General features: G+C 39.7%; 1 protein-coding gene across 1 annotated transcript; it reads left to right on the top strand.

The window, feature by feature from the left end:
- Window positions 1-209: 209 nt before the first annotated feature.
- SOX7 (SRY-box transcription factor 7) lies at window positions 210-11,538 on the top strand. The gene is made up of 2 exons (XM_058164829.1): window positions 210-540; window positions 6,312-11,538. The coding sequence occupies exons 1-2, from the start codon at window positions 303-305 to the stop codon at window positions 7,202-7,204; spliced, it is 1,131 nt and encodes a 376-aa protein (XP_058020812.1). The 5' UTR covers window positions 210-302; the 3' UTR covers window positions 7,205-11,538.
- The last annotated feature ends 3,757 nt before the right edge of the window (window positions 11,539-15,295 follow it).

Genomic DNA, 15,295 nt, shown 5'->3' with positions numbered 1-15,295 from the left:
AGGGAAGGCGGCGGGCCGCCCGCTTGCTCTGCCCGCGCCTCTCTTTCGCCTTCCCGCGACCTCGCGTCTCAGCCTCCGGCAAGAAGCGAGGGAGGGACGAAGGGCGCGCTCAAGGCGGGGCCGGCCACTTCCCAGACGGCACCGGAGGAAGCTCATAGAAGCTCATAAATAGAGCGAGGCCGCGGGAAAGGCGCTTGCTTGGGGCGGCGGGGTGAGACTGCGGGGCCTCAGGGCGTGCGGTTGCGCGTAGAGTTGGGCGGGGTGGGGGGGGCGCCGGCTGAAGTCCCGCGTGCTTCGACGGCATGGCTTCGCTGCTGGGCTCCTTCGCGTGGGCGGAGAGGCTGGACTGCTCGGCTCTGGAGTTGTCCGACGGGGGCAGCGGGACCTCCGCCTCCGCGGTGCCCCGGACGGAGAAGGGAAACCCCGAAAGCCGCATCCGACGCCCCATGAACGCTTTCATGGTGTGGGCCAAAGACGAGAGGAAGCGCCTGGCCGTCCAGAACCCGGACCTGCACAACGCCGAACTGAGCAAGATGCTGGGTGAGCTGAGAGCCCGCCCGAGTGAGCGGAGCGAGCGGGACTCGGGCGCCTTTTGCGCCACTCCGGCTTTCCGAAGTCGCTCGCTGTGCCGAGCACCGAATGACATCCCCCCCCCCGCCCCCCGGCCGGCATGTTTCGGTTGAGGGTTGGCCTGTAGAAAAAACGAATCACGGGTAGAACCAACCTTTCCGCATCCTCCGTGAGTTTGGGGAGCGATGCGGCGCCTACAATTCTCCTCCTTGAAGTTACTGGGTGAAAAGGGCTGCATTTCACGCTCCCGTTGGAATAAATGGGGGAAGAGATTTATTTAAGAGGGAAGAAATTGGATCTGGGATATTTAAACTTGGAGCCCCATTAGGTGAATTTCTCTTACATTAATTATTTGTAGCTGAAAACATTCTGAAGCAGCGGCTCTTTAAAAGGGTGCCTTTGAAAACTTAAGTTTTTCTGTTCATTTCTTCTTGAGGATGTGTTTGTTTAAGGTGTCTAAATTCAAAAGGGGGTGCTAATTTTTCTAAAACGTCATTGTTCGTATTATTGCTGACATTGGTATTAAGTATTTGATGATCACCGAACTCACTGGGCAAAATTAATGTTCTTTAAGGAAAGCAAATCAATGTGAAAAGGTGTTGCAAATCTGATAAATTACAGATGTGCAAATTTAAAAAAAAATTCTGTGTGTATTAAAGATCACCTGGGATGAATTTTGAAAAGTTTTCTAACATGGTAATAAACAAAGTAAGGATAATATGAATTTTGCAGACAAACACAGGGAAATTTATTTTTTCTATTTTTTTAAAAAAAGATATGCTACATTGCAATTATTTTTATCCAGGAGTGTTAAGATATAATTTGATTATATGTGGGTTTTTTTTTTAAAAAAAAATCTTATTTGCCCCACTAAGAACACACTGCTAATCTGGAAAAAAAAAAAAAACAAATAATGTGAATCTTTCAACTATATTATTTTGAATCTTTGTGGAGTGCATCTCCAAGTATTTGTTACAAAGTTAGGCAGCGCTTTTAAATATTTTTTTAACCTTTCAAGCAGTATTCTCTGTAAAAAGACATCAAAATTGAAAATACAAAAATGTTTTGTTAAAAAAAATCAATAAGGATAAAATTATTTTTCAAAACCAACACAAAGTTATCAAATTTAACTTTCTAACCACAAAGCAATTCAGTAACATCCTGGAACTGATTTAAATTTAGGGAGCAGGGATTTATATCATGTGGTCTCTTATTTCAGTTTTAACACCTAGCTATAATGCATTTTAAACTACAATCTCATGCCCATTTACCAAGAAATAAACCTCACTAAATTCAGTAGGTCATTTTTTTTATCAGGTTTTTATAGGACTGTATTGCAATGGTGAAATCCTCTAGGATGCTACATAGGAATAAACCTCGTTGAATTTACCAAGATGGTCTCTGCAATAGGGATTGTAGCAATAGAGTGCTGTATCTCCTGGCATTTCTAAAACCTGCTTGGCTCATTCAAACACTTTTCATCCTTTTAAATGGAGATTTTACAGCTATTTCCAAAGGGACATCACTATCTTAAGTTTATGCTACCTGAGCTTAACTATCTTCCCTTGGAAAGAAACCTGATTAATACTAACAGGATTTCTTTTCCAGTTTGTATGTATAGGTTTGCACAATGCAATGTGGTGGTATGAATGCTTGAGGGACTTCTAAATTTTTAAACATTTTTAATGCAAAACTTTCTAAAGGTTATTTCTCAGTGTTAAGTGAGATACATTTCCTCCCCAGTGTAAGGAAGGTTAATTTTATCCCATATCTATCTTTGTATATGCCATTTTTCTCTCTGCGTGAAAAAGTCTTCCCTCTGGATAGATAGGCGTTTAGTTCCTGTACAACTTTAGTTGCGTAGTTTTGCCTTTTTTGTTGTTGGCATATTTCTTTCAAGGCAATAAAACTAGAGATGTAAACAGCACAGCATTGCAAAAATGGTCACACCAGACATCTACAAAAAGGACCGCTCTGTTGTTGGAGATTTCAGTGCCATTTAATAAATTTGTTATTTATTAAATTTATTTGCTGCCCATCTCACCATAAGGAGAGATGGGTGGCAAATAAATTTAATAAATAACAAATAAATTCCTAATACATCCCAAAGTAAAATTTGTGTTTTATTCCTCACAGCTGCTGAATATCATAAGCGTTCATATAGCAGCAGGACACCAATATTTTTCTTTGTAATCATTGACTATTTCATTTGTATTAACGTACAGTACAGCGTTACAAAGCTTTAATTCGATACGTGGTATTTTATAATTAATACCATTGAATCACATTTCCACATAGTGGCCTATTTCCTACTAGAGTTCTTGAACTTTGCTGCGGGTCCCGTCCTCCTAAAAAAAATTGGACATGGATTACAAATTCGTGTTCCACATATGATGACATTCAGGTTATTTCTTTTGTAGAATATAGCAAAGTCTACCTCTAAAGGAAATAACTCTAATGTCATAAAATGCTGAGGGTTTTTTTCCCCCAGCTAAAATAAATAAGTTATAGCCAGAGATACTGCGCTGAGGATAAATGATACATACCAGTCTTATCTGCATAAATTTCCTAATTTGCATCCTTGAGCAGCAGATTCAAGATGAGTTAACTGTGTTAATATATAACAGCAAAGAAGAGATAAAAGTTTTTAGGTTTTTTTTAAAAAAAACTTTTTTCCTGATGCTTTTTTTCTCTTCCAGGGCAGAAGCAATTGTGAATTGTTGTTTTTGTTACATGAGTGGCTAAGACTATTAATCAACAAAATGTGAAACTTAATTTTGCAATGAGTGCTCTCCAAACTGGTATTTGAAATATAATTTCATGAGATGTTGAAAATCTCACATTTAAATTTAATTTAATTTTTCCAAGTTCAAATTGTATACTGACTTTATCTTGAAGGAAGCAGTTAAGAATATATATGGACTTAAGCAACAAACTATCATTCAGTGTTAAGAGAGGGAAAAGCCTCTTCCTGGTTTTACATGCCACAAGTATATTAACAGTACAATCTTGTACATTCCCACTTAGAAACAAACCTTGTTTTATTTAGCTGGGCTTTTCCCCAAATGAATGTTAATGAAACTTCAGTCTACTAGAAACTACTAGAAGCAAAAAGGCTGTTGGTCTCCAAAGCAGAGATGTACGGTTTTTTTCCTTGCAAATTAAATTGGCTTTTATTGGCAAATTAACATACATTCTGTTGGTGTTCCATGTTGACTTGTGGGAAGACGGAACAATTCAGATTCAAGATTGACAACCCCTTTACATTTTTGTTATCCCAAAGTATTTATGTTACTATTTTTACCTTCAATTTTACAAAAGCATCATAGGGACGTCTTGGAAATGAAGCTCCCGATTAATTTTTGATAATGTATACACTTTCCCACCATAGCTTTTTTAATACAATCTTTATATAATACTAGAAATTTTTCTAGTATTGTTGCTTATATTTAGCTCATAATTCCTTTGCTTTGAAGGGCTTTGCCTAACACGCTAAACCTACTTGGTTGCTAGGAATATTTGTTATTTAAATGTGAACTACATTTTAAAAATTAAATTTTGTTTTTGTACAAAAACATATGAAAAATTCCAAAGTTTATATTGAGTTTTGGGATTTGGTGGTATTTTTTAACACACTGGAAACAAAAAAATTCCTCATATTTCATGAGTATTATTACGTGCTAGTAGGACTCCAGTGTTTATTTTCAATATTTTACTTTTCATACAATTATTCTGTCCTCAAGTGAAGATAAAGAATTATATTAACATGCTGCTTCTCTCATAAAAGATTTCAAATGTTGTCCAAAAATTGTATTGTCTTAACTTTATATTTTAAAGTTTGCAAGAAATGTCCCATCCTCTTTTCCCTAAGCTTCAGGCCCTTCAGATGTGTGGAGATAATTCTTAGCTAAGGCAGTGGAGGCGGGACAATTCTTTGTGTTGAAGTTCACACATCAGGGAAGTTGATTTGGGGAAACTGGCCCAATGCAGCCAACTGCCGGATGGCTTCTGTGCATAGAAGATTAAAAAGACATCCAGATTGTTAACTAAAAAAATTATTTAGCCTTAAATTTGGTGACAGCCAGTAGTTTAGATGGCTTTTTAAAAAAGGGATCGATAGTTATGGTAGGATAGGCTTTTCAGGCCTGTTGCTTTTAATAGTCAAATAGAAGATCCATGTTTAGAAGCAACATAGATACACTATATATTTTGAGTGGTGGGGGTATCCTGCACAGTGCCCTTTTATTTTGTGTTCTGGCTTCCTGAAACATTAGATTAGCCAAGGCAAGAACATAAGTTTTGAGATTGCTTTTGAAGTCCAGTAGGGTTTTCATATGCTTTCAGAATCCCATGAGCTGGTACTTTCATTACTATTTATGCCACAAATTCCATATATAGAATGTACAATCTTTGCTTTATTTCTGCAACATTCCAGTGAAATGGGATTGCTGTCTTGTAACCACAAGAAATAAAACTGCCCATACTTGATTCTTTAAATAGGAAGTGACAATCTGTAGTCTGCTGGGTCCCATACAGCCCTTTCTGATTGTAACTTCAGAAAAGTGTATTTTCCCCACACTTGAGCTAGAAAGCAGAGTAAAACTATCATACCTAAAGTAAGTTTTTCATGGCTGTAAAATTATTTGGGGGAAGGTTGTTATTTTCTTCCCGAAAGTAGATTTGCTTACTTTTTGGTCCACAAATAACTTACCTAAGCTATAGTGTTTAAAAATATGAATTGGATACAAAAATCAATCAGGACAGTAAAAACTGAGCAGAATAACTAAAAATTAATAAATCCAGCAAATAAAGTTTGTAAAATTTAAAAGGCTAGGATTTAAAGGACAAGCTACTTCCAGACAGGGTAATTATGTCTGGTGCTAAATGCGTTGTCTTGAACATTTCTAATTTAAGAGCTGCTGTTCTGTAAACTGCTCATTTATTTTGATGAGGACCAAAGGATCTCTGGCATTGATTTTATTCTTTGGGCAATCTTACGTGAAATTAACCTGGAGTCTTGAATCAGGGAAGACTATTACTTTTACCAATTAATTCTGTTTAGGGGAGAAATCACTGCCTCACCAAGAAACATTGGAACAATGTCTCATTTGATCCAACACTTTCCATGTGTTTTGCAAAATAAATGGCAAATGCAAATTGATGTGCACCACTTTTTCTGTCTCAAGGGGTGAAGAAGGTGAGCCTGTATGAAAATACATGAGGAAATAAGAGCAAGGCTCAATTTGGTATGATGCGGTGGAGAGTTCTTTTATGTAAGCTCCATTTCCTATATTTTTCATTTACTTAAATTTATTAGCCACCCAAATCCAAAAGAGCCTGCATTAATTTTACACAGAGAACAATTATTCCACCGTTCCCCAAAAGTCAAAATATTACCCTGTTTCCCCCAAAATAAGACATCCCCTGATAATAACCCCAATAGGGCTTTTGAGAGCATGGCAATAAGGCCAAGTGCTAATTTCATGGTTCAAAAAAATATAAGACAGGGTCTTATTTTTGGGGAAACACGGTAGCATTTGCAATATGTATGGCGTTTTGCAGAACAACAAAAGTTGTTGGTTGTGTGATTGAATACATGTTCCTATGTCTGAAATGCATTAGTATGAAGAGGTGTAGCAGAAAGTAGCAAATAAATGTCAGTTTAATTCACCAATGGATGTGGGAGGGGCTTAATTCATCCTTCCCAATATAAAAAGGGAAACTTCTCTTTTTCCTTACAGGCAAGTCATGGAAGTCTTTAACCCCGTCCCAGAAAAGACCTTACGTTGAAGAGGCGGAAAGGCTGAGGGTTCAACACATGCAAGACTACCCCAACTACAAATATCGTCCCAGAAGAAAGAAGCAGGTCAAGCGGATCTGCAAGCGAGTGGAGCCAGGCTTCCTGCTGGGCAGCCTCTCCAGGGACCAAGACCACATGCCTGAGAAGAGGGTGTGCAGCCGAGCAGTGGGTGAGAAAGATGAATACTCAACTGCCTCAGTAATGCCAAACCTCAGGAGATACCAGGAGGTCCAGAGCAGTAACACAGGTACTCAGATGGACACGTATCCATATGGGTTGCCTACTCCTCCTGAGATGTCACCCTTGGATGTGATAGATCCTGAGCAGAGTTTCTTCTCCTCCCCTTGTCCCGAAGACCATCGCTGTTCCCATATGTCTGGAGACACCTACTCTCTAGAATATGCCACCAGCCCTCTCCAGTGCAACCATTCTTTGAGTCACATGCCAGTCTCTCAGTCAGCCTCCACGATGCAGTCTGCTTCCTCCAGTTGCCCAGCACCTCCCACAGGAAATTATTACTCCCCAGCTTTCCCTCCTAATCTCCAAGTCCCCAGCCTCCACAACCATCTTGGCCAGCTCTCACCACCCCCGGAGCATCAGAACTTTGATAGCCTGGATCAATTGAGCCAAGCCGACCTTCTAGAGGAGATGGACCGCAATGAGTTTGATCAATATCTCAGTGCCCCTGGACACCCAGAGCCTAGTGGGCTCACCATCAACGGACATGCCCAGGTCTCTCAGACAGCAAGCAGCTCACACTCCTCAGAAACCAGCCTAATTTCTGTCCTTGCAGATGCAACAGCTACATATTACAATAATTACAGCATTTCTTAGGTCAGAGAAGTGAGATTTGTCCTATGGATCAGTTTGCTGGACAGAAGGTTTCCTTTTATCCAGGTTTCCCCACTCTGAACTGAAATAACTTTGGGGTTCACTTTCTAGATAATTACTCCACTATTGAGTATCTGTTTTCAGAGGTGTCTTTGTATCCCAGTTAAAAGGATACATCTTCAATGATGCATCAGGGCACCTTAGTATGTTGACTTAGATTAAAGAATCCTTGTTCTTTCATCAAACTGAGGGGCCCAGACAGAGCTGGTATAGCATAATAATACTTACAAATCTGGTCTACCTACAGAGGAATGACTTCAGGAAATATACATGACCACTTATGACGTTTTTCAACCAAAGATGCCCTTGAATGCATTTCCTAGAGAAACCATTCCTAAGTAGACTCAGATGTTTAGCTGTGTGTGTGTGTACACAATCAATTTGTTATGCAGGATGTCTTCTCAAGTGTTTTGCTCTTTGCACAATTCCCATTTGTTTCCATGGGCTCGCCTAGGAGATTTTTCCCTGCCAAAGCTGAAATAATGTGTAACAATGTCAAAAGTGCTATCATAGAAGCATCATTATCCTTGTGAATTGGGCCACTTATCATCTCATCTTCCTGTTGCCTCTAGCCAAAGAAATTTTTATCTTAAAATCAGTGAAATATGCCCTAATAAGGGTAATCAAATGAATATATAGCTCTTTAAAAGTGTCCCTCTCCTATCAACTTTTACAACTTCCAAATTCTACAAGGGCCTCATGCTGCAAATCACCTAGGTCCTATTATCTCTTTTACTTTGGCACACTGAGAATTGGCTCTAGCAGTAGGGCAAAATGGGGCAAAACAAGGTGGGATTTCATCATAATCAGTGGTAAATGGTGCTATATAATCTCATCACAAAATATTGGTCAGAAGAATTGCATGTGGCTTTAAACAAACCTTTGCTAATTCTCATTGTAGTGTCTTAAAACACCCTGTACAGTATTGCAATTTTTAGGAAGGGTCTAACGGTCACAATGTATGTTAGCTTTCTGTCCTTTGAAAAGAAAAAAGCAGCCTCAATTTGGGGGTTGCCCTTTGCTTCTTTCAGGGTCTTCTCTTTTCTCCTTGCCTGTGGAAGTGGTGGTATATGTTTGGGAACAACCAAGAGAGAAGCATCAGATCCAAATATGAGCATTTAAGAATGCATTTCAAGTGTCAAAATAAGTGAGGTTCACCTCAATAACATTTTAATTTTAGCAAGGAGTGTACAAATCATTTCAAGATCAGAACTGAACATTTCAGGGTGAGGATGGTTCACTTGTTTTATATACCTTTAATTCTAATCTAAATGGATCAGGGGAATTTGGAGTGGGGAAAAATAAGAGTCAGGCATCTTCCATAACAAGCTGCTTTCCAGATAAGTTAGCTGACAGCCATCATCACCCAAGCTGGTTACATATAAGGCTAATAGCACATTTGCTATTGTGCTTTAGACTCCCTATGATCTAAACTGTCAACAAAGAATGTCAAAGAGATGGATAACCTAGATTAGGATAATTATTAAAAACGCCTTTTTTAATACCCTTGCTTACATCTACTTCATCCCCTCCCAGAAGCTGCTTTTGAGTTTAAAAGTCTATGTAGAATGTTCTTTTCTGGGGGTTTTGTGTGTGTGTGTGTGTGTGTGCTTCTTATAAACTTATGAACAATCTATAATTTAGGAAAAACTGATTCCCTTCTCATCCCCTAATGGTTATTTCATAAATAGTGAGAGATATACACTGTGGACGGTATTATCGATCCCAAGATTTATTTTTGGCTTCAGAGAAGTGTAACAGCCTGTACAGTATTTCTAAAAATGCAGTTATTTTAAGTAACCTATCTTGATGACATGGTATCTTTAAATGCCATCCCTTAACACTGCTTTTCTATGTGATGGTTTCCATGATTCTGGGAGATATTGCCTTATGAATGTATATTTGATATAGATCCTTTGCCAAAGGCGCTAACATATTTACTTCCTTTTATATTTAAACATACTTAAAATTCCCTTTTAAACATGCTAAATCCTTCAGTGTCAAAATTATTGTACAAGTCTTTTTCCATTAAAAATAGGGTTCTTACTAAAGCAGGCCATCCTCATCCAAAGTATTTCTAAGACAAATTAAAATCAATTTCAGGGACAATTTCAGCCCTCGCATTCTGTTTTCCATTTAATCCAAATAATACATTTTTGAACCATGAGGTTCCCAGAGTCGTTTTTGCTGAGATATGAGGCTATAGAAATAAAATAAATAAATCCAAAATGCCTTGCTTCTGCATGATATACCCAGTGAAGAGTGCAAAGTGAAGCTTTGGTAAGATCATAAACACAATTGGGTTTCTTTATTGACACTAGTTGCTTAAGAATCAAATTGCTGCTTCCAGTTTTGATAACTAAACTTAGACTACCTATATTCAATTGAAGATTATTGTTTTAAATCTCATAACTCCTTGATGTACTTGAAAAAACATTTTTCCGTGCGCTCAGTCATCTGTTTCCTCCATTTCTTTGTCCTTTTGGCCAGTATTGATTAAATTGTTACGTGACAAATTGTTGCCTGATCTGCTGTGCTAGGCTCTGGTCCTTCTTGGCAAACTGCAGACCAGCGCCAGTTGTTGCACATTCTGGATTTGTCAAAAAACAACAACAAAATCTCAGGTTTCTTGCTCTTCTCTGGAGCTCAGTTCTCTAGCAGGAAACCCAGATTCATTAGCAAGAAGTTCATTTGAGTTATGGCTGTTTCAGCCAATTCCTGCTTGTAAAGTGAGCCTGCATATACTTTATATTCCTCATAGTGTGCTTTAAGCCAGAGGTCTCCAGCCTTGGTTCCTTTAAGACTTGTGGACTTCAACTCCCAGAGTTCCTCAGCCAGCTTTGAAGTCCACAAGTCTTAAAGGGACCAAGGTTGGAGACCCCTGCTTTAAGCTGTCTATATCAGGGATTCAGTGAAAATTCAAATGGACCATTAATTTAAGTCTTTAAGAGAAACTCCATATAAGGAAGTGTATAGATTTTGTATAGTAACTTCATATATTTTGCCATTTTGGAAAATGGATTGTACTTAGTGATCCAGTAACTGTTTCCATTGTTGCAATCTCATTGACCTTAATAGGATTATGCTAAGATATAAATGTCTAACTATTAAAACTTGGGCAGGTGACTTGTCAGTGATTACGCTGGTCTAACGTGGCAAAATAGAATGAATGCTGTATTACTGAAATAAAATGTACCTACCATCAGTTTGGTAGGTAAATAATTATGACAGAAAGATTTTGGTGATTAATCTCAAAGGTTGTCTATAGTTATTCAGTGTGAAAGGGAACGATTGTAGATTGTTCATAGGCTTTTTTCAAGGAGCCAACCTGAGGACATTCTTAGACTCCAATTAAGTCTTGAAGCACCAGAATTGTTGTATGAATTTAATTTAGAATAGAATAGAATAGAATAGAATAGAATAACAGAGTTGAAAGGGACCTTGGAGGTCTTCTAGTCCAACCCCTTGCTTAGGCGGGAAACCCTATACCACTTCAGAGAAATGGTTAGCCAACATCTCCTTAAAAACTTCCGGTGTTGGAGCATTCACAACTTCTGGAGGCAAGTTTTTCCACTGATTAATTGTTCTGTCAGGAAATTTCTCCTTAGTTCTAGGTTGCTTCTCTCCGTGATTAGTTTCCACCCATTGCTTCTTGTCCTGCCCTCAGGTGCTTTGGATAATATCTTGACTCCCCCTTCTTTGTGGCAGCCCCTGAGATATTGGAACACTGCTATCATGTCACCCTTAGTCTTTTTCATCAAACTAGACATACCCAGTTCCTGCAACCGTTCTTCATTTAACACCAAGGCCTCTCCCATCTTCTCATTTTTTTAACTTTGTTTTCCCACTTTTATCATCCACCTTTATCTACACAACTGGCAAAAGATCTGGGGAGAGTTTTATTGAAAAGGGTTTTGTATTAGTAATGCTCCATTTTTATCAAATCATCCTTGAGGAAAAAAAATATACCTTTGTGTTTAGAATATAGAATAGAATATTTTTATTTATAGACCGCCCTTCTCCCGAAGGACTCAGGGCGGTGTACAGCCAAGAATAAAATACAGGAAAAAACAACAATACAAAACTAAGAACAATCCTTAAAAAAACCTATTTGATATGGCTACTTATAGATAAAATATTACCCTCTAAAATTTACAAAAAATTTAAAACCCATAAAATCAATTTGATAATTTAAAATTTAAGCGAGTCCAGCAAGACGAAATAAGTAGGTTTTAAGTTCGCGGCGGAAGGTCCTAAGGTCAGGTATTTGTCGGAGTCCAGGGGAAGCTCGTTCCATAGGGTGAGCCCCACAGAGAAGGCCCTTCCCCTGGGGGCCGCCAGCCGACATTGCTTGGCTGACGGCACCCTGAGGAGCCCCTCTCTGTGAGAGCGCACCGGTCGTTGGGAGATAGACATTGGCAGTAGACGGTCCCGTAGGTATCCCGGTCCTAAGCCATGAAGCGCTTTAAAGGTAGTAACTAACACCTTGAAGCGCACCCGGAAGACAACAGGCAGCCAGTGCAGTCTGCGCAGGATAGGTGTTACATGGGAGCTCCGAACCGCTCCCTCAATAACCCGCGCAGCCGCATTCTGGACTAACTGGAGTCTCCGGGTGCTCTTCAAGGGGAGCCCCATGTAGAGAGCATTGCAGTAGTCCAGGCGAGAGGTAACGAGAGCATGAGTGACCATGCATAGGGCATCCCGGTCCAGGAAGGGCTGCAACTGGTGGATCAGGCGAACCTGATAAAAAGCTCTCCTGGAGACGGCTGTCAAATGGTCTTCGAAAGACAACCGCCCATCCAGGAGGACGCCAAAGTTGCGCACCCTTTCCATCGGGGCCAATGACTCACCCCCAACAGACAGCCGCGGCTGCAGCTGATTGTACCAGGGTGCCGGCATCCACAGCCACTCCGTCTTGGAGGGATTAAGTTTGAGCCTGTTCCTCCCCATCCAGACCCGTATGGCTTCCAGACACCGGGACAGTACTTCGATAGCTTCATTGGGGTGGCCTGGGGTGGAAAAGTACAGCTGCGTGTCATCAGCGTACAGTTGGTATCTCACCCCAAAACCACTGATGATCTCACCCAGTGGCTTCATGTAGATGTTGAACAGGAGAGGCGAGAGAATCGATCCCTGCGGCACCCCACACATGAGGCGCCTCGGAGTCGATCTCTGCCCCCCTGTCAACACCGTCTGCGTCTGGTCAGAGTGCCTCCCACTCCCAACCCCTCTAACCGGCGCAGCAAGATACCATGGTCGATGATATCGAAAGCCGCTGAGAGGTCTAATAGGACCAGGGTAGAGGAGTAACCCTTATCCCTGGCCCTCCAGAGATCATCCACCAAAGCCGTCTCCGTACTGTACCCGGGCCAAAAGCCGGACTGGAACGGGTCCAGATAGACAGTAAAAATTATCCTCTTTTCTATGTCTTATTTTGCCTGGAATGGCACTGTATACATGTATGTTTTAGAGATTATCCCTTTCCTCACCATGCGTTTTTATTGGTAGAACTTCCTTACATTGATGGAAATCAACTGCTTCTGTGTTAATCAGTTATTTAACTGTTTAATGGTAATGTAGTGAATAATTAGCTAGTTTATATCATTCTGCTTTTCTAATTTTGTTCCTCAAATGTGTGGTTTAATCTACAAATAATGTTTTTATATATATTAAAGAATAAATGAATTAAACATGAGTTGTTAAGATAATTCTTTTGTGTGTTACTCTGTGCTCTTGAAAATTTCAGCTAATATATTTAAATAATTCTATATAAAGGTGGTTAATCTGTTTAGATACATGGAGGCAGTAGTATAAGGGAGAAACTCCATCTATAATTTCTTTAGTATTTTCACCCAGATTTCAATATTATTATTGAATATTATTAAAGCTAATTTCTTTGATAACATACCTAGTTCACTGGATTCATAATCTGCAATTGATGTAAACTTTACAAAGGGCAACTCCAGTGAATCTGTGCCAGGTACAAGATAAACAACACCTAGAATTTCAGTGTACATGAAAACATGATGCATAGAATAGGGCAAGATTTTGTTCATAAATGTATAATCAGTGAAAACTTCTGCTGGGTGTTGGAGATTTATTTGATCATACTCTTTAAGTGGTCCTAAATAGACCTGACTGAATTGTTCCTCAACCCTCAATTCATTTAAGTGAATTCTCGTGATTCCTCATTTTTGTTTATTTGACCTCCTCATAGATTCATATTGGAAGATATAGAATAGAATAGAATAGAATAGAATTTTTATTGGCCAAGTGTGATTGGACACACAAGGAATTTGTCTTGGTGCATATGCTCTCAGTGTACATAAAAGAAAAGATAAGTTCATCAAGGTACAACATTTACAACACAATTGATGATCATTCAATGATATATTGGAAAGCGCTCTGTGTTTCCCACATAATATATTTAATGAGTTTCCTAGATATGGGGAATGCTTTCCCCTGAATCCAGCATTTCAATTTTAAGATTAGGCAGCTCTACATTTAAAGAATTCATGCTTTGGAGAATTCAGGGTCTTCAAATTCTCACTTAAATACTAGAAAAAAAGAGTTGCATCTATCAGCCTTATAAGAAGGCCCAGACTAAGAAACCAGTGCCATATAGGTCAACCTATTTATTAGAAAAGCTATAGTAAGATAATCTTGCAAGTCTAAATGTGTCTCCCTCCTCTGTCACTTTATCTTCATGTGGATTAGGAATTGTTTCAGGTTTTCTTTAAGTTTATTTCTTGCAGTGGGATCAAGCTTTGTTTGTCTGATCATTGCCATGACAACAGATCTTCCTGTTATCTTTCAGACCCATTCTCTGTCCCCTCCATGGCATCTTGCCAGAATTCTAGAACTCTAATCTTGAAGAAAACTTTCTTTTCAGAATGATGGAGTTTGAGGATATCCCCAGAGCATGCCTTAGTATCTTGTGTGCAGCAGAGGTGGATTTCAGCAGGTTCTGACCAGTTCTGGAGAACCGGTAGTGGAAATTTTGAGTAGTTCAGAGAACTGGTAGTAAAAATTCTGACTGGCCCCGGCCCCCTCTATGCCTCCCGAGTCCCAGCTGATTGGGAGGAAATGGGGATTTTGCAATAACCTTCCCCTGGATTGTGGAGGGAATGGAGATTTTACAGAATCCTTCCCCTGCCATGCCCACCAAGCCACACCCACCAAGCCACATCAACAGAACTGGTAGTAAAATTTTTGAAACCCCCCCACTGGTGTGCAGCCTTTGAAGCATGCTGAGGTTGTGCTCCTAACCGGAGGCATCTGCAGGGAGAAGGTTATGTCAAGAAGGCCATGGCTGTACGATTAAAGTTGCATCTCTTTTTATCATATGCATGCAATGGCCATATTAAAGAGGTGGAACCTTATATCTTGACTTTTAATAACTCCCAGTCCTGTAGATGGTACAAAACTGTACCACCGATTTTAGCAGTATGGTTTTCAGGTAAAAGAAAGGACACATAAGAATGGAAATGGGAACACAGGGCCTTGGTGAGATGAAATTCTTCCAATATTTTCCCTTTAAAGCTCTCCCTCTGCAAGTTTCTTAAAGATATTAGACAGGTTTCGTCTCCTTCCTTCCATTGAGGCACCTGCATCCTTAGAAGATCTCCCGTAGCCTCCCATCTGGTCAGGAAAATGAATTGAAGCTCCTACACTGAAAAATATTTCTCTGCCTTCCTGATAGGTAACTACGCTAAGTTTCTTTTTTAAAAAAAATACAAACTCCGAGGAGCAGGCATGCTAACATTTTGTGGACAATCTTGAGCAGTGAGATTGAGTTTTCTTCTTGCACAATAGAAAGACACTTGACATGGCCATATAAAATAGAAAACATGGAGCTCCCAATCCTACATTTTGCAATGCCCAAAGAATGGGCTACAGCTGATAGCCTTGGCATCAGTTTTGTCCATGTGACGTCTCATGTAATCCATGGGTAAGTAAAATGGGAAAGCTAATGCAGCTTGGATTTGTATGGTATTTTAATACAATAGGATGAACAAGAACGGGGCTTTTCAA

Source organism: Ahaetulla prasina, chromosome 1 (assembly GCF_028640845.1).
Source record: "Ahaetulla prasina isolate Xishuangbanna chromosome 1, ASM2864084v1, whole genome shotgun sequence".
Taxonomy (NCBI): Eukaryota; Metazoa; Chordata; class Lepidosauria; order Squamata; family Colubridae; genus Ahaetulla; species Ahaetulla prasina.
This window is presented reverse-complemented; position numbering and strand designations above follow the sequence as displayed.